General features: G+C 44.8%; 1 protein-coding gene across 1 annotated transcript in view; it reads left to right on the forward strand.

Moving 5' to 3' along the window:
- The window catches only part of ARHGAP15 (Rho GTPase activating protein 15), a 393,578-nt gene that overhangs the window by 242,413 nt on the left and 125,086 nt on the right, over positions 1–26,079 (forward strand). Inside the window, 1 exon segment of the mRNA XM_015424487.1 lies at positions 18,313–18,447. Within this exon segment, the coding sequence (XP_015279973.1) occupies positions 18,313–18,447 (135 nt within the window).

Below are 26,079 nucleotides of genomic sequence, written 5' to 3' on the forward strand. Positions count from 1 at the left end.
GAATTTTGTGCAACACTAGATTAAAATGAAAGATCTCGCCTAGAGAGACTTCAGCTATTATGAATGCCACCAAAAAAAAATAACATGTTAAATAGTGGGAGTTATTCCACCCACTTTCTTCTGTGTTAACATTGTGATGAAAATTCCTTCTTGAGAGGAAATACAATTTAGCTCTAAAATGTTTTTTTTTTTTTGGTAAGCCAGTTGTTGGCCAGTGCCAACGTATTGTCAGAAGGGCAGTATGCCCGCAAACCTTTGCTGTTTGTCTTCAAAGATAATTAATAACATAAAGCACTAGTTAGTGGGAGATTAACAATTAGAATGATCTCTCAAGTAGTCTTACAGAAATTACCAGCCAATTGAACTCCTGGTCTTTTATTGTTTCAGAAAGCAATGTTCAGTGTCATTCTTTTTAATCTCATCACTTTGATGTTATCACAGATCATACTTTTAAAAAATAAATGAATACTTCATAGCTGGCTAATACATAAATAACCCGGCTGGTAATTTCACAGCGTTCAAAAGTGTTTGAAATAAAAACACCTGTTTTGATTAGTATTCAGATTTTTTCTTTTATAAAAAATGGTAATCCTGTTGCAGTTATATGACATTTTTGAAGCTTTGAATTTCCATCTGTATCCTATATTATGATGTTCCAGGATTGTTGTGAGTTAATTATGTTAACTTCGGAAACATTGTTGCATTTAGAATGAAAACCCTCAGCTTGAATAGACAGAAAAGCAGATGCTATCTTTCTTGTCAACTGCTTTGTTGTCTGCTGCCTCAAAACTTTGCTTAGAATTCTGTATCCAAAATGAAGAATAAATCTCTGTTTGATTTGAATGCTACCAACAAGCTATTGCAATATTCATTCTCTTCAAATGTTGATCAATCAGTATCGAAATCTGTGGGGTGTTCAGTGGGCAGAACAATTCCACAGAGTTGTCTTGTAACATGCAACTCCAGCTTGTGCAGTACATCTCTCGTGCCATCAATCTACTTTTTCAAGAAATTCCTGAGTTTTCATATCAGAAACAATGAGTGGTATCAAAATCAATATGGAGTCAGCTCTGATACCATTCATTCATGGATGTTCCCAGAAATGTTACTATGATTCCTCTTGCACACACGGCTTCAGCATTTCAGATGGATGATCCAGATGTAAGATTTAAGCTCTGGGGATGTGCAATTTTTTTGTTACTGGTATTTCTTGGTTTGGGTCCAATAGACCTCAGAAAAAAAATACTGGTAAAAGAAAAGGCCAAAACCAAGCTGCAGGAGAAGCCAGCTCCAGGATCTAATGTGCTGCTGGAAGCAGATTGCTCACTGCAGCACACAGATCCTTGCTGGGCGGCCTTCTCCTGCAGCCTGGCTTAAACTGGGCTGCAGGGGGAGCCAATGCAAAGCCCAACCAGTGGGGACCAATCTGTTCCCCATGGACACAGCCAGTCCTGGCTCAGCTGGCTTCTCCTGCAACCCAATTTAAACCAGGCTGCACAAGAAGCCAGCTCCAAGCCAAGCTGGCAGGAACAGCCTGCTCCCTGCTGCACAGCTGATCCTTGGGCTGACTTCTGCAGTCCCTTTAAACTCTAAAGGGATTGCAGCACAAGCCCAACAAACAGCTGAGGGCCCTGCTCACATGGGAGGATTTGCCCCGTGAAACGGACGGATTGAGGGCGCATCAAATGGGCGCGATCATACAGCAACATCTGGGAAGCATAGCGCACCCGTCACCAATCCATACCATCGGCTCGAAGAAGCAGATTTAAAAAGTATCAGCAAAAGTGTAGTAGCATCCGGAAAACACGGGTCGCAGACGAGTGTCAGATCACAGAAGCAGAGTTAATTTGGCGCATCCGGCACGTGTATGCATCCCGTCGCACCGGATGTGACCGTCTGGTGCCGAGCGCCGCACGTCTGATTGCACCATCCCGGTTCTTCCTGGCCTTTGATGCACTTCAACATCGCCATGTGATCACCGGCAATCAGCGTATGCGCGACACCTCGGGGAACCATATGATTGTGTTACCACGTATCTTTTTGATCTGGCGCTAAAATGCCTCCCTTCTAGTGTGGATTTTCCCACTCGTGTGACCGGGGCCAAGGACAGGAGCAATCGGCTCCTGCCTCTCCACTGTTTTTGAATCTACCTGGTAATTCCTGGATATTATTGGAATTTTTTTTTAAAAAATCCAGGTATATTTTTGGCTTGGGTAGATCCAAACGCATACCCCTAGTAAGCTCCATGGCAGCTGAGTTGTGTAAACAAGCAATTACAGTTACAGTAGCACCAAAAATATATCCTGTTTCCTTTTCTGAACATAGTGATAATATTTTATGATAGGGCTCTTTTTGTAGCAGGAACTCCTTTGCATATTAGGTGACACACCCCTAATGTAGCCAATCCTCCAAGAGCTTACAGGGACAGCAGACCAGTATTTGCTACCTAGAGTGCAGTCCTAAACAGAGTTACACCCTTCTATGTCCAGTGAAATCAGTGGGTTTAGAAGGGCATAACTCCCCTTAGGATTGCACTGTCAGTCACCCAGGTGAACATCTTTCCCTCTCTAATATAAAGCACAGCATCAAGGTCTTGACCTCATCTGTTATGGTCATTGGGAGTCAGGGTCTGAAAAGTACTCAGAACGGAGAGTGATTTCAGCAAGAGTACTTATTAGATCAGGAACAAGACGAAAGACCCCGGCACGCAGGCCGGTATATATACACAGAAACTGATAGGGCTCTTTTTGTAGCAGGAACTCCTTTGCATATTAGGTGACACACCCCTAATGTAGCCAATCCTCCAAGAGCTTACAGGGACAGCAGACCAGTATTTGCTACCTAGAGTGCAGTCCTAAACAGAGTTACACCCTTCTATGTCCAGTGAAATCAGTGGGTTTAGAAGGGCATAACTCCCCTTAGGATTGCACTGTCAGTCACCCAGGTGAACATCTTTCCCTCTCTAATATAAAGCACAGCATCAAGGTCTTGACCTCATCTGTTATGGTCATTGGGAGTCAGGGTCTGAAAAGTACTCAGAACGGAGAGTGATTTCAGCAAGAGTACTTATTAGATCAGGAACAAGACGAAAGACCCCGGCACGCAGGCCGGTATATATACACAGAAACCCGCCACCAAAACACACCCCTTAGTCCTCTATAGGTCATTTACAGTGGCCGAGAGTCCCATTGGCTCTCGGCCGCGGACCTAGCCCTCTGGTTGGTGCAGGCCAGGATCCGCTCCGCTATTGTTCTGTGGGAACGAAGCTTTGGGCTTGTGCTTGACTGCATGGCCCAACGGTCACGCACGTGGTAATGGCGGATACATTACACCCCTCCCCCCATAGTCCAGACTACCCACACACAAAGTCCTGTAGGTACGTCGGGGGCTTCCGAGTCCTTGTGGAGCGGCGCGGCTCCGGGGCGCTGGTCGGGTTTACCTCGGGAGCCCGTGGCGGAGAGGTAGGTTGTGGCGTTGGTGGTGGCAGCTCTGGGGGCTCCGGGGTGAACTGGACGGGAATGGAGGCTGGGATCTGATGTGCTGGCTCGGGGACTGACGCTTTGTCTGGCTCGGTGGGCTCCAGGTCCATGGGATCATCCGGGAGGACCCGGCACCGCAGCTGGTCAATGTGGCGGTGGAGTAGTTGGCCATCCTCACAGGAGACCTCATAGGATCGAGGTCCTCGCACCCGTACCACTCGCGCGGGAATCCAGGGTGGCCCCTGTGCGTAGTTCTTAGCGTAGACTGGGTCTTCCGGGAAGAACCCTCTGGCGGCTTCGTACGATTCCGTTGTTGGTTCCACCTCAGACGCCCTGTCTGGGTGTAGACGGTCCAGCCTGGAGGTGAGGCGACGACCCATCAGGAGTTCCGCCGGGCTGCGGCCGGTCTCGGTGTGGGGGGTCATACGTTGGCCAAACAGGAACACCGCCAGCTTGTAGTCCCAGTCCTTGCTCTCGAACATGCGCAGGGCTTCGTTGGTGGTGCGCACCATGCGTTCCGCCTGGCCGTTGGTTGCCGGGTGAAAGGGCGCTGACTGGACATGGCGAATCCCGCAGTACCTCGTGAAGTCCTGGAACTCGCTAGAGGTAAATGCCGTGCCGTTGTCCGTCACCAGGGTGTCCTGAAGGCCATGTGAGCTAAAAATGTGGCGCATTGCTTGGATGGCTGCCTTTGAGGAGGTGGATGGCACTGGGACCACTTCTAGCCACTTGCTGTAAGCGTCCACTAGAATGAAAACGATTTGTCCCTGGAAGGGCCCCGCGAAGCCCAAGTGTAGCCGGGACCAGGGCTTGTGGGAGGACTCCCAAGCTCGTTCCGGCGCTCGAGGTGGTGCGGGCCGGAAAGCCTGACAGGGTTGGCATTGCTTCACCAGTCTTTCAATGTCCTGATCGAGGCCGGGCCACCACACATAGCTCCGGGCCAAGGCTTTCATCCGCACCACGCCCGGGTGAGCCTCGTGCAATACTGTGAGCACCCGATCCCGGAGAGGGGGGGAATCACCACCCGGCCCCCCCACAACACACCCCTTAGTCCTCTATAGGTCATTTACAGTGGCCGAGAGTCCCATTGGCTCTCGGCCTCAGACCTAGCCCTCTGGTTGGTGCGGGCCAGGATCCGCTCCGCTATTGTTCTGTGGGAACGAAGCTTTGGGCTTGTACTTGACCGCATGGCCCAACGGTCGCGCACGTGGTAATGGCGGATACATTACACCATCCCACCTTCGTCGCCAGTGAAAAGTACTCAGAACGGAGAGTGATTTCAGCAAGAGTACTTCATTAGATCATGAACAAGACGAAAGACCCCGGCATGCAGGCCGGTATATATACACAGAAACCCGCCACCAAAACACACCCCTTAGTCCTCTATAGGTCATTTACAGTGGCCGAGAGTCCCATTGGCTCTCGGCTGCGGACCTAGCCCTCTGGTTGGGGCAGGCCAGGATCCGCTCCGCTATTGTTCTGTGGGAACGAAGCTTTGGGCTTGTGCTTTACACCATGGCCCAACGGTCGCGCACGTGGTAATGGCGGATACATTACAGGGTCCACAATCAGTTTGTAGAAGAAGATTAATTGAAAGACGGATATAACTCTTCTGCGGCTTTTAGTTGACCCATTGTGAAGAAATGCAGTTACTAGATGTGAAATGAAATTGTGTATTATACATCTTAAATAGATCATACAAAGAGCTGAATGTTACCTCTGATAGAGCCATTATTGACTTGTGGTGATGTCAAGGTCAGGTCCATAGCCAGGAGGGCCTTTAAATAAGTCAGGGGCACCTCCACACGCACCCAAGAGTAGTCCAACTCCCACCCTTCATTGCAACTCATGCACACTGAGACAGACGTCCGCTGCTGGGAAAAGGGGCTGGAGGGAAGGGCCCGCCAGGCTCCAGCTAGAGGCTGTGAAGGGGTGGCAGGATGCACAGCAACAGGGCAAGGGGGTGGGCAAATGCGCCCTGGAAGCCAGGGACAGGAAGTCAGGGAGTCGGGCCCCAAGAGGCCCCACCATAGCTACAGGTCTGGTCAGGGTGCATAGTTTAGAAACAAGCAGGTGATCAAAGAGGAATGAACTGTCTAAGAGAAGGTCAGTTTGTTGCCATTCATCACACAGAAAAGCCAGGAGGCAGTCATCCCCTTTAGAAGAACAGGCAGAGCCTTATTAAGCCTTTGTATCACCTGCCCATAGCTGACTTGCAATAGCACTCTCTGGTCATCTGCAGTGATAAGGCTACAGGGCAGCAGTAAGCAGGCCAACAGGTTGCTCTATGTAGAGAGAAAGTAGCTTGGGTATTGTACGAAAATCATTAAGATCTTTGACTTAGAGATGACTGTGAGACAGTTGTGAAGAGAATGGATAATGATTAGTAAACATACCAACTTAAAATCTTTAGGGGGAAAAACAATAACACTGGCTGTTGTGATGGCCATGCTTGTTCAGGTGAATATCTGCAGTGAACCTCTGTGCATATATGTTATACATGCATAGGCACCCCATGGAGTCATGACCCTGTTTCTTGCAACACTAACAACCATGTGGAGGAGTTTACATGCATACACTTGTATGTAGAGGGGGGCTCACTGTAGATATTCTAGGTGCCACACAGGTCCAGGAGGCATGTTCCCCTTTATTTGCATTTTGGGAATCTGCCAATGAACATCTGAAATGGGCTAATGCACCATTTGTGAAAATCCCTTGGCAAACTTCAATACCCTGCTTAGTCTCTCCTACCTCCTTTCTTGCCAAAACTAGCACAGCACATAAGCGAGCAATCTCAACAACAGTGTCAAATCTGAAATGAAGTGACGGTTGAGCTTCTTTTCCTTTCAGAAGATAAAGAGAAGCATAGCTGCTACATAAAGTAACTTCAAGTAATGAAGAGAGTTGCTCTATCAGTATGAATAAACTTGAATAAAGTATTTCAGTGACCTCTTCTAAACCAAAGGAGAGCACAGGAATGAAATTAAGACTTAGTAGCAAGTTGGAGTGCAAATCCCTTAGTTGATTAGAGATACGGTCTGTTTGAAATAGTTACAGTTTGAGACTTTACTACAATCAGCGGGTGGAGACTAACATAATCCAATTAATTCTTATTCCCCTTTGTGGCAGTAGTAAAGTGGTGACTGATATTGTAAGTCCATTGAAGTCTTATCTTTGGTCAGATAATCCAAAATGGATTCTCATTATGAAATAGTCATTTAGAAAGTTGAGGCCAACCAATTGTGTTTTGCTTTAGCAATCAAAAAGCTATATCCCAAATAAACGTATTTGGTATTTTGAAATGAAATTCTCCAGTTTTCTATCATCATCTTATTTAGTAGATTGATTGCTTCAAGTTACCACAGTCACTAGGCTACCCTTGAAAAACTGGTTTCTGAGAGGAAAAAATGGCCAGAAAATGGCCTCAGTGGTGACACTCAAATAATTTCCCCATGTCTTTAGCATAGAGATTGGTGGCTATCCCCAGAATCTCACCCAGAAGGGACGTTATATCCTCCCCAAAATCCACCTTCCCCAAGCACCACAGGCAAAATCTCCCAGCATTTGCTGAGGCAGTGCTGGCAACCCTACTCATTGCACACAGGGTGCAGATCAGGAAGAAAGCATTTTCCAGTCCTAGGTTTCTCCAGAATACAATTTGAAAATCACTGTTCTGTAGCCCAACAAAATAACTCCTGCTGTGTAGAAAAGGAAATTTCGGTTATATCTCAGTTTTAACTTTGTGTCCTTTGCTGAAATCGCCAGATCTGTCCATTAATTTTATTGTTCATTGGATCAAGTCCAATGGAGGGGAGGGGAGGGGAGGATTTCATAGCCACCAGGTACCACATAAAATCTACAAGGATCATTGCAAAGTTTCAGTCTGGTTCTCCATGCCTTTAGAATTGTCCTTTTAATCCCCTATTATATCTCTTCTTTTAGGCAGCAAGGCCATTTTCGTCTTCTAAGTGGATAAATTACAATGCTACATTTTTTTGTGGAAAGTCACATGAAAACGTGAATGTCAAGTTAAAATCTAACGAATATGAATAGAGCAGTTACTTTTTTTCTTTATCTTTTCCTGTTGAATCTTAATTGCAATAATTTGTTTTACCCTTTGGGGAACTTTATGTCTGGAGTAATTCCTGACCCAGGGATCACAAGCAGACAGTGAATCAGGTTTTGGATAAGTCTGCCAAATATTATGAAACATTGTGTCCTATGAAAAGACCATTGACAACATGGAAACAGAAGCTGTGTTAAAAACCTTGAAAGGGATAGCAATGAAAGAGCTGTATGTCAGGATCCGAGAGCCACCCTGCTTTAATTGGAAAGCCCATTTTAAAATGACAAGGAGCATGGAGATATTTTTGAACCGTGGGCATGAACATGGACAAAGAGACACTGTTTTACCCTAACTCCACTTCCTCTCTTGAAAAAGGACTCCCACCCTGATCAGAAAGTAAGGTCATCCTAAATTTTTCATTTACATGGTTATCTGTATTAACTGAATTGGTTTTTTTTTTTAAACAGACAAACTGTAAAGGTTAGTGAACATAAAGAATAAGTATAGACTGTCAGAACTCCAATGATTTCCCATTTAACAAACATTTCCAATCTCATAGATCATGTATAGATAGGAATTTTATTTTATTTATTTATTCTTGAATATTTCCTTGCTTCTTCAGAACAAGGCTTCAGCTTGTAACAACATCCAAAACAAGCAAAAACCATACAACCAGAAATAACAATTCAAATAAATAGCAATGATACAAAGTTATAACACCCCCCTGACTAGCAATGGGGAAAAAATGGCCAGAATAGTGAGCATCAACAAAATAATACATGACCAAGGCCAGCAAAGAGACTACAATATTCTGGCTCAGCCTAATGAAAACCAATACATACTCAACATGAAAACATACGAAAGTGTTTGGAAATGGCAATATAGAAGGGCCATATTATATTGGTTAAAATGACCAACTAATAAGCAAAATGGCAGTCCAGATAAAAAACTCTATTAAAAGCCTGGGCAGACCACAATGTCTCGACCTGGTTCCTAAACTCCAAAGGAGTAAGCACCAAGTGGACTTCCAGGATGACAGCACTGAAGAAGTTTTGTTTCCAACAGGGCCATAGCCAAGATTTTTTTTCAGGGGGCTCTGGGGTGCCCAGTGGAGCTGGGGCTCGGGGGGGGAGGGCAGGAGGAAGTCATTATGGCACAGTAGCACTGCATGCCCCAAGCTCCTTCTCTTCCCCCCACCGACAGAAGGAAGGGTTTCGAGCCAGCTATGAGTAGTGGTGAAGCGGGACGGTCCTTCCATCATGAACGAGAGCCCCTCTAGAGGGAGAGACCTCCACATGTTGCTCTGCTGCGGGCTTCCTACTCTCCTAACCAACCAAGCCATTGTCCATCCACGTGCATCTAAAGCAGGCAGGCAGCAGTTCCTCTCTGGGCAAAGAACAGCAACTTACTGCTGCCTTCCTTCCTTTCCTGCCTCCCTCCTGCCACTTGCTCTTTGCACTCACCAGGTGCAGTTTTTCCCTGATGCAGCTCAAGAGGCTGGCAAACAGGGCCACACTCCCCAGGCGCCCTCCCTACCCCCCACCAATGAAAGGAAGGGCTTCACACAACCTACAAGGCTGGCGGCGGCCTGAGGAGCTGCCGTGCTTGGCCCGGCTCTGCTCCACAGGGCATACACCAATGCCCTCCCCTGCAGTGCTTTCCCCACCACAATCTGGGAGGAGGAGGGAGGGAGGCATCGCAGCATGGTAGCGCTGTGCACCTTAGGCTCCCTCCCCATCCACCCCGCCAACACAAGGAAAGAAGGGCTTCGAGCTAGCTACGGGGCTGGTGGTGGCCCAAGGCTTAGGAAGCCCCCACAAGGCCAGGTACTTCCCTGGGAGGGAGGAGTGGAGTGCGCTGCTCTTCTTCTCTGAGAGGGCAGAGGGAGGACTGAGAGTGAAGGGTGGACCTGGTTGGGCTTCTCCAGGCTGTTGTTGGAGCGCTGCTTGCTGTGGTGTGGAAGCATGTGCCTTTAAAGGAAAACAGATTAAAAAACCCATTTTAGGTAGAAATCCTTGTGGGGCTATGCATCTAAGTAAGGGGGCTGAGCCCCAAAAATCCCACCATAGCTAGGGGCCTGGTTTCCAGTGACAACCTCTCTCGCCTCTGGAGGCAGGAGCACACAGAGCAGGGTTCAGGATGAAGATTTAAACAGGTATGCTGGACGAGTGGGTCCTTCAAGTGCCCATATGCAAGTCTATTTAAGGGCCTTAAAGGTAGGAACCAGCACTTTGAAATGTGCTCAGAAACAGATAGGCCCCTGGTGTACATCTGTCAGTGCCGGGGTAAAATGTTCTTGATATTCAACACCTGACAGCAACCTGGGGACTTTGTACTAATGAAAGTTTCCGAATAGTCTTCAAGAGCAAGAACTAAAGCTGGTAGCAGGAGTTACGTGCCAGGGAGGAAACCTTAGTTTTCAACTGCAAGCGAAGATCGGACAGCATTCCTGTGCTCCAGACTTGCTGTTCTAGGGGAAATGAAACCCAACTGAAAACAGGCTATGCCGCCACAGACATATTAGCTATGCAAACGTACCTTCCTCAATCATCCTTTCCTACCTATGAAGTGATTCTCGTATCTTTTTCTCATCTTCATGGCTCCCTGCCAACTCTGAGCACCAAGCCAAGCAGCTTTGAGTAGCCACAGCTGCTCATTTTCATTTCTTTTTGACTTGCCTTCACCTTTTGTACCTGCACAGTGACAGGTATTAGTTGCTCCCAAGGTGGCAACTGAGTCAGGTCACTAAAGTGCACACATCACTCACTTTGCCCCCTCTTCTGTGTGTGCACTAGAAAGCTTCATTTGAATGACCTGCACTGGATACAGACTCACTCACTGATGGCCATGTGCGGTCCATGAGCCTTTGAGGAACCGCCAAACCATTAATGTTAGTCTTTAAAACAAACTCGGTTAAGAATGAACAGGTAAACCATAATGTTTTTCCTGGAATATTTTAAATTTTCCTGTGATTGCATTGACTGTATTTTTACTTTGAATGATTGATGGTGCATAGTGGAGGCAGGGGCAGGGGGAGGCTCACACTGTTCATGAGTGACCCCAGCTGTCCAGTGAATCAAGGACGAATCCCACGGTGGAATAGTCCTTGCTTTAAAATACAGCCAGGTAGTATAAGCGCTGCATACATAAAATTATAGGATTAGAGTGAAATCACTACTTTGGATATGAATGTTGTTTTCTCATAAAGGCAAGGGTGCTCAAATAAACTTGGATTTTGTATGGGGAGCCAAAACGACCAAGCAAAGAAGGCAGACAATTCCGTAGGAATAAAGGGACCCACCCCACCCCCCTCAGTTGGGAGTGAGGATAATGAAGAAAGGAGGGGGGGGAACCTTGAGAGGCTCAAAAGCTTAAACTCCCTTTCATAGCCAAATCCTAGGTCCACCGCTACATGCTGCCGCAATCCTACTCTTAAAATACATGGCCGTAATCTGTTATGAAGAGATTGCAACCAATTGACAACATAGCGGGGGAAACATGCCCCAGCTGCCTTGCACACAATGCTGCTGTAGCGATGTCAGAGCAAGCCACTCTGAGTGCCAGTGCAGCTGTTTGTATATCTGTAAGATCAGGGTGCCAGGATCACTGCATGACAGCTATTTCTGGCCGTGCCACATTCTTAAAATGGTGCGCAGAGAAGGAGCAGAGTGGATAAGACTCTGATGGCATGATAACAAGTGCCCGGCTCCTTCATTCATACTCCTGGATTTCTGCATCTCCATCTCTGTATAGATAGTAAGGCAGTGGCAGTATATCAAAGTATAACTTGAGTTGCCGGCTAAACATGTCTCAAAATCCTTTTGAACTATTGTTTATGTTTTCATCGTGCATTGCTTCTGAGCCATTTGTGGTTTGGTCAAATATAGTGGACTTCTTCATGCAGAAACAATGGCAGAGTTCATCTCTGGCGGGTATGACTCAACGCGTATCAGTGGATCTACTCCAAGAATGAGCATGCCATAGTATAATCTTATTTCCTTCTAACTCCAATTAAGATTTAAATTAGCAGCACCAGGTTTTTCCAGTTTGCTCTCAGGTCAGTGAACTGAAGTTTCAGAGAACTGCAATAAGCACAAGCCTTTCAACAGGCACAGGATATGTGCTTTTTTAGTTACAGTTATTTGCTAATTTAGTGCTGAGCACCATGGAAATGGTATTTTGTTAATTTAGTGCTGAGCACCATGGAAATGGGGTATTCTAACAATGCATAGATGTATACATTAGCAATGCATAGATGTATACATTAGGGGTGTGTACGGGGGGGAAATGGTATTTTTGGGGTTTGGGTAAACCACTTCCAAGCAGAAGGGGAGTAAGACTTTGACCTGCTCTCCCGCCCCTGAGTTTCCCCAGCTGGCCCACCCGCAGAGGCTGACTCAGCAAGCAAAGGTGTCACGGCAGGACCAGGGGGCGTGACACAAGCAAGCAAAAGTCCAGGAATAGTCCGAGGTCAAGCCGGGCAAATCAGGTAGCAAGGTTCAAGCAGGTTTAAATCACAGTCCAAAAGCAGGGTCAGACATACCAAAGTTTCAAGTCCATAAATCACAACAATACCAGAGGAGTCAGAGATGAACGCAGGGTCAACAAAGCCAAAGGTCAAAAGCCGAGGATCAAGCCGAGAAGAATTCCACAAGGTCTGGAGCAGAGATGCAAGGATTCAGGTCCTGAACAAACGACGTTTGCCAGCACAAATGACTGCTGGCAACAGACTTGCATATATACAGTGCTAGCTAATCAACTCATTAGCTAGCCAGGAGTGAGGACAGGATCCTGTCAGTAATCAGGGCTAAGAGATCTTCTGGCACGCATGCGTGCATTCTGCCTTTGCTCTCTCAGCTGTTGTCTTCTTACATTCCTGAGCCTGGTTACAGGTGGAGGCGAGTCTGATGATGAATTACTGGGCTGCAGCAGAGACTGATCCCTTGCAGGTGTTCCCTGGGAGGCTCTATCCTCCTCACCACTTAGATAGCTTTCAGCTACAGGATCCAGTCTTTGCCTTTCTGCTGCAGTACTGTCCTCAGGAGCCTGTTCAGGGTCCTCAGGAGCCTGTTCAGGGGCATCAGCAAAGGCAGGCATGACATCAGCAGGGGCAGGCATGACAAACGGCAGATTGGGGAGGCATCTTTAAATACCTCCCTTTCCTTCACTTCCCCTCCCCAGCTGACCCGCCAAGGTAAGCTCATTGCTTCCCCAGCCAGCCCACTTTGGCAGGCCAGCTGGGGAAATGAAGACTGATTGGGGAGGCATCTTTAACTGGTTGGGGAGTCACACCATGGAGACAGCATGAGTCCCAGAAGGAAAGGAAAGTGTTTTAAGTTTAAATACCTTCCTTTCGCTGCAGAGGTGTGCTGCAGCAGCATGCCTCCCAAACAAAGGGAAGGTATTTAAACTTTAAATACCTCCCCTTCCTTCTGGAGCCGCCTGGGGAGGCTGGCTGGGGAGGAGAGAGAAGGGGTTTTAAAGTGTTTTAAGTTTAAATACTGTCCCTTCACTGAAGAGGTGCACCACTGCAGCGCAACTCCCCAGGAAAGGGATTCCTCGAATGAATGCCGAATAGAGTTGGCATTCAATCAGGGAATCCCTGGTCCCTGCCACACGGGATGGCTGAAACGCGGCTAATCAGAGCCGCACCAAACTTGAGACGCCGCGGCGGGATCCCACGGATCCCCTCAGCCGCGGCGCATCGCTCCCCGGAACGATCAGATGCCGGGGAGCAAGAGTCTGATGGGAGGAGGAGGCTGCCGAACTGCGCATGCTCGAGCATGCACAGTACGGCCAGGACCCCTATTCGGCTAGCTGAGTCAGATTAGATAATCTGATTTGGCTTTCGGCATGCCCAAATAATGCTGAAGAGGCATTATTCAGGTTTTTTTCCAGTTCATCCAAACTGAATGCACATCCCTCGTATACATATGCATTATCATCTATATATGTCAAAATGCTGTTAAGCAGCTGCATCCATTTCCTTTTCAGTAGCCACACCTTTGAACCATTGGATAAGAATAGTCAGGGGAAAATAATAATTCTGTTTTTTGTAATATTGGGGTGAGCAATTATAGTTCACATTCCATTACAATACGTGGATTGGCTCATTTGCTTGGGTCATCTCCTTTGAAAGTGCTTTTAGTGCAGTTGCATCTTCTTTATTCCTGCACTCTCTGGTTATGTTCTCTGTGTTAAGTGAGTTAATATTTTAGACATTTATATTTGTAAAATCTCAAGGCAGAAGACTGGAGGACAGACTGATATGATGAACTGATTAAGAGTATATACTAGGACTGGCGAAACCTGAGTTCAAACCCCCCACTTGCTGGGTGCCACGCTGTCTTTGTTATGAAGATAAAATGGAGGAGTGGTGGTGAGCAGTGTACACTACTCTGAGCTCCTTAAAGAAACAATAAAAAGTGGCATACAGCTGTGAGCTAATAGCTAAACGAAGCCTTCAGTTTCAGAGGCAATACACCTCTAAGTACCAAGGAATAAACATTTTCATCTTCACCTGCTCTCAAGCTTTCTGTGGTATAGCTAGTTACCATTATAAACCGATTGCCACAACTTTGGTATGATGCAGCACGGTCGTTCTTGATCTTTTGCTTACTTTCAGCCATGTGATTCTTTGACACAGACCATAGTCCAGCAATGATCCATTTATTGAATTTTAGTGGGTGCTTTCCCCCAAGACAGCCAACCGTCACACAGAATAATCCATTCTGACCTGGGTTTAGTTTCTTAGTTACTACTGGCTGTTCAAGATATTTTGCTGCCTGGGACAGAACACAGATAGCTCCCAGGGCCTTTTCAGGTTTAGAAAGTAGTGCCAAGTTGAAAGGCCATTAGCCCATGTGCCATAATCTTGATGAAACTTGGGCCCCTGCAGCCCTGGGAATGAATTGCCAATCAAAAGTCCTTGTAGTGGACCCAGAAAGATGCAAGGGCATGCATAGAATGTAGTGGTGAAGCTAAGAGAATCCAAATAAGGAGATAAGTCCCATTCTTCTTTTCCCTCCCACAAAGTGGCAGGCTTGGGGGAGTAGGCTCCCCTCTCCCCCCTTGCAATTTAGAGGAAATAGGCAAAACAGAGCAGCAACAGGCTAACTAGGCACTTAGAAAGGGGGGAGTTCAGGAATAGCTCAGAGCTTTGCTCAGTCTCAGATAACTAGTGGCTGTCCTCTCCCTCCTGAGGCACTGCCCATTGTTGTTGCTGGCTACAAACAGAAAAATAAAAAAAACTCTCCCAGGAATGCACCCAGGCAGGAGGCTGTTGTTTGCCCCCTCTCCAAAAACAATACCAGAAGAAACAAGATGAGGAGCAAGAAGACATCATGTTGCTTCTTAAGGGCTACTGTGAGGTCATCCACAGGCCCCGTTCATGCGGAGAAGTTGCCACGCTGAAGACACGGATGATAGGCGGATTTTCTGGGCGCAATCACACCGCAACATCTGGGAAGCGTAGTGCACCCGTGGCTAACCCGTGGCTTTCCGTTGAAGATGCGGAGTAAAAAACCACCACTTACAATGTACTAGTTTCCGGAAAATGCGGGGCAAGGGTGGGCGTCTTATCACGTTTCCGCTGGAAACCCATGGCATCCAGTGCCCGCCCATGTCCCGTTACAAACTGGATGTTGTTTTTTTAATGTCTCCACAGGATGCGCACAAACGATCATGTACATGCGCAAACTTCAGTGAGACAAAAAAAATCCCGTTTGCCACGGAAGCGGTGTGGTGTGATTGCCGGTGTGATCGCGCCGTGCCGCTTCTTTGCCATGCTGCAGACTAGCCGTGTGATGGGCACCTAACGGCCTAACCACGGGACCTCGACGGGACATCTGATCGGGCTGCCGTGTGTTACTTTGTTCCGGGGCAAACAGCCACGCTCCCCCCACCCAGCATTCTCCGGGTCGTGTGACCGGGGCCACATTTCTCCTCCAAGATGGCTCTAAAAAACCAAGGAGACAAGCAATACATGGTAAAGCAAACCAGAAGAGAGACTGATAGGCCTAGAACCTTGCAAGGATCAACACAACAGACCACAACCTTACTGCTACTTACCCAGAAAAGTTACAGTGCAGCCCTAAAGAGAGTTACACTTTTCTAAGCCCATTGACTTCAATGGAGTTAGGAGGGTGTAACTCTGCTTAGAATTGCATTGTTACCAACTTGAGATACATTATGGTCTCAAACTGAGACCAGTTTGGGATCCCAGACTAGGTGGCTAGGATAGAGTGCATGCTATTCATGGTATGACCTAGGTAGGTTGTGATATGCTTCCATGTTATTCCATAGGAAGGAGGGGTGGTGTTAGCGTTTTCCCCAATGTTTAATACTTGAAGAAGCCCTTACTTTCTTTTTTTTAGGCCACAAACCACTGTAACCAAGTCTCCCGCGTCTGAAAACAAAAATTAGAATGTTACTTTGAATGGACTGGTGTGGTTGTTGTTTTTTTAATTGTGGTTCTTCTCCCCCCTCCCTTTGGCATGCTTCCCTTATAACAAACATTTTTTTAAAGGCACTTTATTGCTTGAGGGTAAAATGACACCTTTTACTTTCAAGATGATACATTCCTAACACATTTCTTTGAAGAACTGGAAATGGTGAAAAATCTGGGGAGATAATTCTTGGTAAAGTCTTAGAATCAGTGTATTTGACTCTTGATGTTTAAACAAAATGCACGGGGAGGGTGTCTTACCAACCTAGAGGGTTTTTTTAAAAAAGGGTTTCTACTTAAAGGTCTGTGCCAGAGCTACAGTACTTATACATTTTCGAAATGTGTTTTAAGCAATAAGTTGTACAACATTTTTAGAACATGTGTTAAGCTATTTCTCTAAGAATGAAGCTCTTAACAAAACATAAGCACTCTGCATGAGATCTTAGCAGCAAAGTGCTTAAAAGATAAAGTAAGAATTGGTACCATGGGAAGAACACCAGCTGTAGTGCACACAGGTCCATTATGAGAAGTATGGTAGTGGGTAGGGAGAAAATGATTTAATCAAGAGTAAAACCAATTTTATTATAAGGGCACGCAGGGGGTGTGGCACCATAGTGAGAGGGACATTTCAAAATATCTGACAGATTTCAACAATGTGAAACCCACCCTGTTCTTTAAAGTGACAGCAAACCCCACCAGGTCTCTCTTTTTGATGCTATTGTGAGCAGATATCTGTGTAGAAACTGGCCTTCTAAAACACTGTCTGTCTATTTTCTACGGTGTGTGGGGAAAAATAAAAGACTAGTTGTTGAAATACAATCAATCAAATTTGATCTTGGCGTTTTAAGAAAAGTCCCTTCTAATTCAATTTCCAAAGTGAATTGTTTTTATGATGGTGAAAAGGCTTTTTTGGGGTGGGGGGGGCAAAAAAAGGAAACTGATGCAAGTATGCTTTTTACTCACAACTGCAACCTTTTAATGTAAATTAAGAGAAAGGCAGTAATTCACAAAAAATAAATTATAGTCAACATACCCCATAATGCTTGTATACTTTGTAGCTAAATCTATATTCTTCCTTGATAGCTCTCGTCAGAAAAAATACATATTAGAAAAATTGTAATCATGGTATGTAGTTTATTTTTTCATTACGTTTTTTCCAGGTAAACAGATTGCAAGGATTGGCATTAGCAGTGGCTAGGCAAAATAAACATAAGGTACAAACAAAAGTAATTCAGTTGGATTGGGGGATTCCCCCCCCCTTCCAGTTTTGTGTTTAAAATTTCTCTGAAGTGATACCATCCATTTAGGAATTAAATCTGTTTTTTGGAACAGGTTCTGCAGAGAGCTAGACTTCTTTTCCATTCTGAAGTGACAGGCATTTTCACTTTCTTAGAGTTTTGTCAAGTCTGTGATTCTGCAGTTTATCATAGCCTACTAATAATAATGCCAGATGTTTCTAATAACTATTCAAAGAAAAGCAAAGTAATAATCACCCAATCTTTTTATTAGATTTTTTTTTTTTGCATTCTTCCTACTTTTATATTTAAATTTCCCAGCTCAGTCAAGCTTCAGGGGGGGAAATCAGTTTTGCAAACACTTGTGATTTGTCTTTAGTGTGTTATCATTTTCGACAGCTTTGCATAGCCTAGGTAGGCCAACAGGGGTCTGTCTAATATTGTTGCTGGGCAAATCTTCCTCTCAGAGTTGAAAACCAAATAAACTATTTTGAAGCAGTAAGGAGGAATTAATATCTCCCCTCACCCCTACAGTATTGAATTCCTCACTGACATTACATTCAGGCAAAAAAAAGCAGAAAAGTGTTGTCCGTTATTCCCTTGTACACAGGAAGGCTAACACATGTAAAGCAATAGCTCATTTTGTATTGCCATGTTTAGCATATGTCTCATGTTGGCTCCGCAAGGCCTTTAGGCCCATCCCTTGAGCTGGTCATCATTGACAACTCTTAGCCCCTCTGCCTCGAAACAAAATAGCTTTGAATAATGTCAAGCGCTGATGCTAATTTTTTTCTACTGATGCATTATGGGAATAAATGTATCTGACATACTGTGTCAATGCTACTGTCTCTTTGTGCCTCTTGCTTTTTGGTTAGCTGCATTCCTACAGATGGTATTCCATTGAAAATGTTCTCTTCCTACAGAAAAGAAAAAGAGGGGGGGGAACCCATGCACAGCACCAAACCTCTAGGTGCAGAAGGCTGTTAACGGTTGCTGATGATAGTAGGCAAACATTAACATAATAATTAGTGTCTTGTAATTGTTTCATTAAAACCAGTTGTTCCATTTCTCCTCGTGTTTTCCCAGAAGAGAAGCTGAATTTGGACGACAGCCAGTGGGAGGACATCCACGTTGTCACCGGAGCACTCAAGATGTTTTTCAGAGAGCTGCCTGAACCACTGTTCCCATACTGCTTCTTTGAACAGTTTGTGAAGGCAATAAGTAAGTACATCACATACAGTACCAGTTAATTAAATAGCCTATGTGCTTTTTTTAAAGCCTCCAAATTGTAGAGAATACAGCCCAAATGTTGCTGTACCTGCTTCTGCCCTTTTAACTTTCTTATTCCTGTTTCTTCCACTTTTGTCTATTAAATTGTCTACTGTAGCAGAGATAAATACACTGCGAAAAGTAATACTGTATTTGTATTGTATCCCAATTAGATATATTGTGTTCATCATTCATGCACCCAAAACATAATACTGTTAGGCAGGATTAATATTTATAATATAGAGGACTGTGTGTTCATGTCTTTTAAGGGGGGAGTGAGAATTGAAATTGTGTGTGTGTGATATTATTACAGAGCAGGAAAGGTAGGTTTACCACAATCCCAAATTCAGATATTTATATTTTGATCCCAATCATGTAATGCATATATGTTCATAACATGGTCCTTCTAAATTCTCTTCTTTTTTATTTTTTTGCCAACTTGGGGATGCCAACTTTTCAGCCAGACACTGCAGCTGTGTGTTTAACATCGTCTTGATTGGCAGACAATAGCAGGTGTTAACATTCATGCTTTGAAAAACTTGATCTGCTGTGCTGATTTCTGTGAATCAAGCTGTTTATAAAAGGCACAAGAGCAGGCCAGGTTGTTTTCTTCTGATCAGTTGTCACACATACTGTGGGATGACAAGCACTTCAAAACAGCAATACAACTTTCAGGATAGATGCCATGCTTCCTAGAGATCTTTTGCTCAGTTGTGACTATTGGGGGTGGGGAGACTCTTACCAGCAAAGAGGCTAATTTCACTTTTACTTTTTTATATAAAAAAAACTTTTAAAAAATGAAAACTTGCAAGCCTAGCAGGAGCTTAATTAAAGTCCAATAGAGAAAAATCTCCAGGAAAAACAATAAAGCACTTAGGGATCTGTTCTCCGATTGATGCGCATGCATTATTGCCATTACCGTTAATGAGAGTTGTTTGCGCGTGCACATCAGTCAGAGAAGATAGAAACCTTAATGTGCTGTTTAATTTGATGTTATGTTCATAAAAGTCTTTAGGTTTAACGAAAGCTCTTCATGGCTAGCATCTCATATAATAAAGTTGAATAAATCTTGCAAAATTCTTCCCTTTCCTTCTTAGCTGCTTAAGAGATACCCCATGGTGGTTTAGTGTGTAACACAATGCAAACATGCTGAGGAATTGGTCTCCTTTGGAGGCACAATCCATAGTCCCCACTCCCACCTTCTCCCTTTTTTGTCATAAAGACAAATAGGACAAAGAAAGAACAGTGCCTTTTGGGATTCATCTCACACTTCAGAATTCATGTAATTATCTAACAGGAAAACGATATGGCACAAACAATTCCTTCGTGTTCTGGCTGCATCTTTTGTGCTGTACCTAAAATGAGGAGATGTTCATTTGAAGCTCTCTTGTTCTAACATACACTTCAGGTGGTTTCCCATGTACCTGTTAAGTCTGCTTGAAGTGTTGACTCTTCAGTCCTTTAAGGAAATACAGTTGGTTTATGGGGTACTACAAGATGTTCATTTTGCTTCACATCCTTTGTAGGTATCTCAGCACTCAAATGTTTAATGCATTCTCTGCCGTTAAACTCTTTCTGATGTTTAGACAATCTCTGTATAACATTGCTCTTTGGGGGTTAAATCCATCACTCACCCTTATTACACAGTCATTTCTCTCTCTCTTCCAATCAGTCCTTGGATTGTACTTTCAGAACAAAACAAAATTTAAACTGCACAACACTATCATTATTCTACAGTCTCTTCCTTCAATGGGGAAATCCTATCCTGGGACATGATAGCTTTTCAGATGACTAGTAGATTATTTTTAATGCACTCTTCATTGGCAAGGTAGAGGTAACAAGCAATAAACAAGTGGTTTTGATTTTGGAACAATAGGGGGTAGAGGGTAACTCATTCAAGCGTTTATATTTAAGTATGACAAATAAATGTCCATTTCTGCTCAGTGAACTATTTTTAATTCTTGCTGCAGCTCTGAAAGCCATTATAAACATTGACAGGTTAATGAGCAGTCATTTATGGGGTTTAGAAGACTGTTACTTAGAAGGGAAATTAGTTGTCCAATTTTTTAAAAATGTGTTACTCTTAAAAAAATTGTAGCCTGCCAGTTACTTTGTACAAAATTAAGGTGATGTAGGAATGCCAGCCTCCAGGTGAGACCTGAGGATCTACTGGAATTATAGCTGATCTCCAGACTACAGAGATCAGTTCCACTGGAGAAAATGAATGCTTTGGAGAGTGGACTCCATGGCATTGTACCCCAGTGAGGTCGCTGTCCTTCCCAGGAGTTTCCCAATCTGGATCTGGCAACCCTACCACCCCAATCCCCCGCTGGTGGCCGGGGGGAACCTGGCAATCCTAAAGCGATGTCTAGTTGCTCTACTTACATATTTCATTTATCAGAATGGAACTATTTCTCAGAGCTCCATGACCAGGAGAGACAATAGGTAATAAGTTGGAAATTGGTTTAAACAAGAGATATGCAAAATGTCCCTTGTTATGATACTGGACAAAGATAAGAAGATAATGACCCAACTCTGACCCTATTGATATCTCTTGCAGTGATCTTATTGATTTCAGTTCACTCATAATAGTTACAAAACTCATTATCTTCTAGGGATCACTGTGTATAAATAATTAAACAAATTTGACACAACCCACTTTCTGTCATAATTAATGGTGTGAGTTGTAACCCAAAAACACTTGCTGAAATTATGACTGAACTGAACAGTGGACACTTTTCATGAACCTTTTTGGCAGTGTTGAAAAAAGCTACACAATTTTCTAAGGATTTTGATGGACTGCATTAAAAGAGACTTTGCCCACTGAGAGTAACGGCAGAATTTCGGAAGCCTGCACTGTTTGCTGTCATGAACATTAGCCAGATATGATTGGGTACATATGATTTGCAGTGCAATACCCCCCAGGCATCACTTATGACAAAAATATTCACGTTCTTCAAGCTTCTACTATGCCATTGTTTTCCTGATCTGCTCCATATTTTGTTCTTGATTTAAATAGTTTATTTTTAAATTAACAAACACAGGATATGGGATGGACAGGTGTGGTGTAGTGGTTAGATTGTCAAATTAGGGTCTGTGAGACCCAGGTTCAAATCTCCATTCTGTCAGGAGTGCCTTGGGCCAGTCACACACTCTCTACCTAACCTACCTCACAGTATTGTCGTGAGGATAAAATGGAGACAGGAGAGTGATTTAAGCCACTTTGGAGACAGGTGGGGTATAAATGAAATAAATAAACACTTCCCTTAGTCCAATTAATTAAGAAAAATGGAGCAAATCAGCAGTAGATCTGGAAAACAATGACAGTGAAAAGTTGAACCTTTTCATCAACAGGGTATTTTATTGAAAATATTTCAGGATTTCCACATTCCCCAAAGCTGTATTTTAGCATTCAAAATGGGTGACCATTTGATGCAACCCTGATTGTACTATAGTTCTTTGGATGCCATTCCAATAACATTTGAAAGGAATGGATTAACTGGGCAAGTTGATAAACACACTAATTTTGCATATGTGGTCCTGCAGGGTGGAGCAATGGTGGCATGGCAAGTGCTGCTGTCAGCCCATTCATGAGACCATTTTCCTTCAACTGTTACAGAAATAGCACCGAAAACAGCCATGCAGAGGCAGCTACCATATTACTCAAGTAATTTATGAATCGTGAAACATGGGAAGAACACATGATTGTATGAGATGGGGTTTTTGTTGTTGTTGTTGTTCAGTCGCACAGTTGAGTCCCATGGACCACATCACTCCAGGCCCTCCTGTCTTCCGTTCTGCTCCGGAGTTTGTTTAATTTCATGTTCGTTGCCTCGACAATGCTGTCTAACCATTTCATCCTTTGCCATCCCCTTCTTCTTCAATCTTTCCCAGCATCAGGGTCTTCTCCAGTGAGTGCTCCCTTCTCATTTGGTGGCCAAAGTATTTGAGCTTCAGCTTCAGTATCTGGCCTTCCAGGGAACAGTCAGGGTTGATTTCTTTTAGGATTGACTGATTTTTATTTATTTATTTATCTAATCATATTTATATCCCACCCTCCCCTTGACAGGCTCAGGCTGGCTCACATTTACCGACACAATGTGACCGGTCAGCATAAAACATTTAAAAACACTTAAAGTGCTCGCAGTTGACATTCTTCAGTAGATTAAGGTGGCGTACTATTACATGTAGTCTTGCAGTCCCAGCTCAGCAGTATATCGGTCTCCTGTGACACTGTGGCTCGATCTCAGTTCAGGGCCATCCCACCACCGTGGATGTTAGTGAAGGTAATAGTTGGTGGTAGTGGTGGGCGGCTCCTAGTTGGAAGCCTGGTGGAAGAGCTCCATCTTGCAGGACCTGCAGAACTGTACAAGGTCCTGCAGGGCCCTCATCTCCTCTGGGAGCTCATTCCACCAGTGAGGAGCCACCACTGAAAAGGCCCTGGCCCTAGTAGCGGTGAGCCTGGCATCCTTAGGGCCTGGAATACTTAGTTGATATTGTGACCCTGACCATAGTGCTCTCTGAATAATGTATGGGGAAAGGCGGTCCCTCAGGTATGTCGGACCCTCGCCATATAGGGCTTTAAAAGTAAGTACCAGCACCTTGAAGCGAATTTGGTATGCTATTGGCAAGCCAGTGCAGTGCCTTCAGCGCAGGCCGGATGTGCTCCCATCTAGGGAGGCCCATCAAAAGCCTGGCTGCGGCATTCTGCACTAGCTGCAGCTTCCAGATCTCCGACAAGGGCAGCCCCATGTAGAGAGCATTACTGTAGTCTAATCTCGAGGTGACCATCACATGGATCACTGTAGCCAGGTAGTCGCGGTTGAGGAAGGGGACCAACTGCCATATCAGCAGGAGATGGTAAAAGGTCAACTTGGCAGTGGCTGCCACCTGGGCCTCCATTGTTAAGGAGGGATCCAGGAGCACTCCCAAACCCCTAACCTCCAGCACTGGCACCAATGGCGCACCGTCAAAGGCTGGGAGTGGGATCCCCATCCCCAAAATGCCCCGATTCAGGCACAAGACCTCCATCTTCACCAGGTTTAGCTTCAGCCGATTCAGCCTAAGCCACGGCTTGTAATGCCCTGTCCAGATTTTATGGGGCAGAGTCTGACTGGCCACCCAACATCAAATAGAGCTGGGTGTCATCAGCATACTGGTGACACCCCAGCCCATACCTCCAGACAATCTGGGCAAGGGGGTGCATATAGATGTTAAATCACATTGGAGAAAGCACAGCTCCCTGAGGCACACTGCATTCAAGCAAGGATTTGATCTCCTTGCAGTCCAGGGGACTCTTAAGAGTCTTCTCCAGCACCATAATTCAAAAGAATCTATTCTTCGGTGCTCGGCCTTCCTTATAGTCCAACTCTCACAGCCATACAGTACTACTGGGAATACCATTGCTTTGACCATACAGACTTTTCTTGGCAGGGTGATGTCTCTACTTTTTAATATGCTGTCTAGGTTTGCCATCGCTTTTCTCCCAAGGAGCAGGCATCTTTTAATTTCGTGGCTGCAGTCACCTTCTGCAGTGATCTTGGATCCCAGGAGCATGAAGTCTGTCACTGCTTCCACAACTTCTCCTTCTATTTGCCAAGGAGTGATGGGGCCGGATGCCATGATCTTAGTTTTTTTGATTTTGAGTTTCAAGCCAACTTTTGCACTCTCCTCTTTTACCCTTAGCAAGAGGCTCTTTAGGTCCTCTTCACTTTCTGCCATTAGAGTGGTATTGTCTGCATATCTGTGGTTGTTGATGTTTTCCCCAGCAATCTTAATTCCTGCTTCTGACTCATCCAAGCCGGCATTTCGCATGACGTACACCTCAGTTGTTCCATATCCTGTTCTAACTGTCACTTCTTGACCCTTATACAGGTTTCTCAGGAGACATGTGAAGTGGTCTGGTACTCCCATCTCTTTAAGGACTTGCCATAGTTTATTGTGATCCACACAATCAAAGGCTTTACCATAGTCAATGAAGCAGAAGTAGATCTTTTTCTGGTACTCTCTTGCTTTCTCCATAATTCAGTGAATGTTGGCAATTTGATCTCTAGTTCCTCTACCTCTTTGAAACCCAGCTTATACTTCTGGCAGTCCTCTATCCACATACTGCTGAAGCCTAGCTTGTAGGATCTTTAGCATGACCTTGCTAGCATGTGAAATGAGTGCAATTGTGCGATAGTTTGAACATTCCTTGGGATTGCCCTTTTCTGGGATTGGACTGTATACTGACCTTTTCCAATCCTGTGGCCACTGTTGTGTTTTCCAAATTTGCTGGCAAATTGAGTGCAGCACTTTAACGGCATCATCTTTTAAGACTTTGAATAGCTCACCTGGGATACCATCACGTCCACTAACTTTGTTGTTAGTAATGCTTTTTAAGGCCCATTTGACTTCGCATTCCAGGATGTCTGGTTCAAGGTCAGTGATTACACCGTCGTGGTTGTCATGAGCTACATTGAGGTCCTTCTTGTATAGTTCTTCTGTGTATTCTTGCCATCTTTTCCTAACCTCTTCTGCTTCTGTTAGGTCCCTACCATTCTTGTCCTTTATCATGGCCATCTTTTCAGGGAACGATCCCTTGATTTCTCCAGTTTTCTTGAAGAGATCTCTAGTCCTTCCCATTCTCTTGTTTTCCTCTATTACTTTGCATTATTCATTCAGGAAAGCCTCCTTATCTCTCCTTGCCAATCTCTGGAAATCTGCAATCAGCTGTGTAAATCTTTCCTTTTCACCTTTGCCTTTTACTTTCCTTCTTTCCTCTGCTATTTGTAAAGCCTCACTAGACAGCCTCTTTGCTTTCTTGAATTTGTTTTTCCTTTTGGATGGTGGTGATTGCAGCCTCCTGTACAATGTCATGAACCTCTGTCCAGAGTTCTTCAGGCACGCTATCAAATCTAGTCCCTTAAACCTATTCTTCACCTCCACTGTATATTAATCAGGGATGTGATCTAGGTCAAATCTGAATGGCCCAGTGGTTTTCCCAGCTTTCTTCAGTTTATGTCTGAATTTTGCAATGAGTAGCTCATGATCTGAGCCACAGTCTGCTCCAAGTCTTGTTTTTACTGACTGTATAGAGCTTCTCCCTCTTTGACTGCAAATTATATAATCAATCTGTTTTTGGTTTTGCCCATCTGGTGATGTCCATGTGTAGAGTCTCCTCTTAGGTTGTTGGAAGAGGGTGTTCACTATGATCAGCATATTCTCTTGACAAAACTCTGTTAGCCTTTGCCCTGCTTCATTTTGTTCTCCAAGGCCAAACTTCTGGTTACCTTTTGACTCCCTACTTTAGCATTCCAGTCTCCTGTGATGATCTTTTTTTGGTGTTAGTTCTAGGAGGATCCGCTTGGGCTATTGTCCAAAAGTATAAAGCTATGAACATGTGCTTGACCACATGGCCCAACGGTCGCGCACGTGGTCATGGAGGATACATTACAACCAACCAAGCTGTTCCTCCTGTATACGATCTGGAGTATATTCCCCAGTGCTACTGGAAGAAGGTCTGGGTGGATGGCCAAGAAGTAGCAGCCTGGAGAGGAACTGGTTCCCTCGTAACTACAGTGCATCGCTCGCTAATTGATCCCA

The sequence above is a fragment of the Gekko japonicus genome, unplaced genomic scaffold, assembly GCF_001447785.1.
Source record: "Gekko japonicus isolate JY-2015 unplaced genomic scaffold, Gekko_japonicus_V1.1 scaffold124, whole genome shotgun sequence".
In the NCBI taxonomy this organism is placed as follows: Eukaryota; Metazoa; Chordata; class Lepidosauria; order Squamata; family Gekkonidae; genus Gekko; species Gekko japonicus.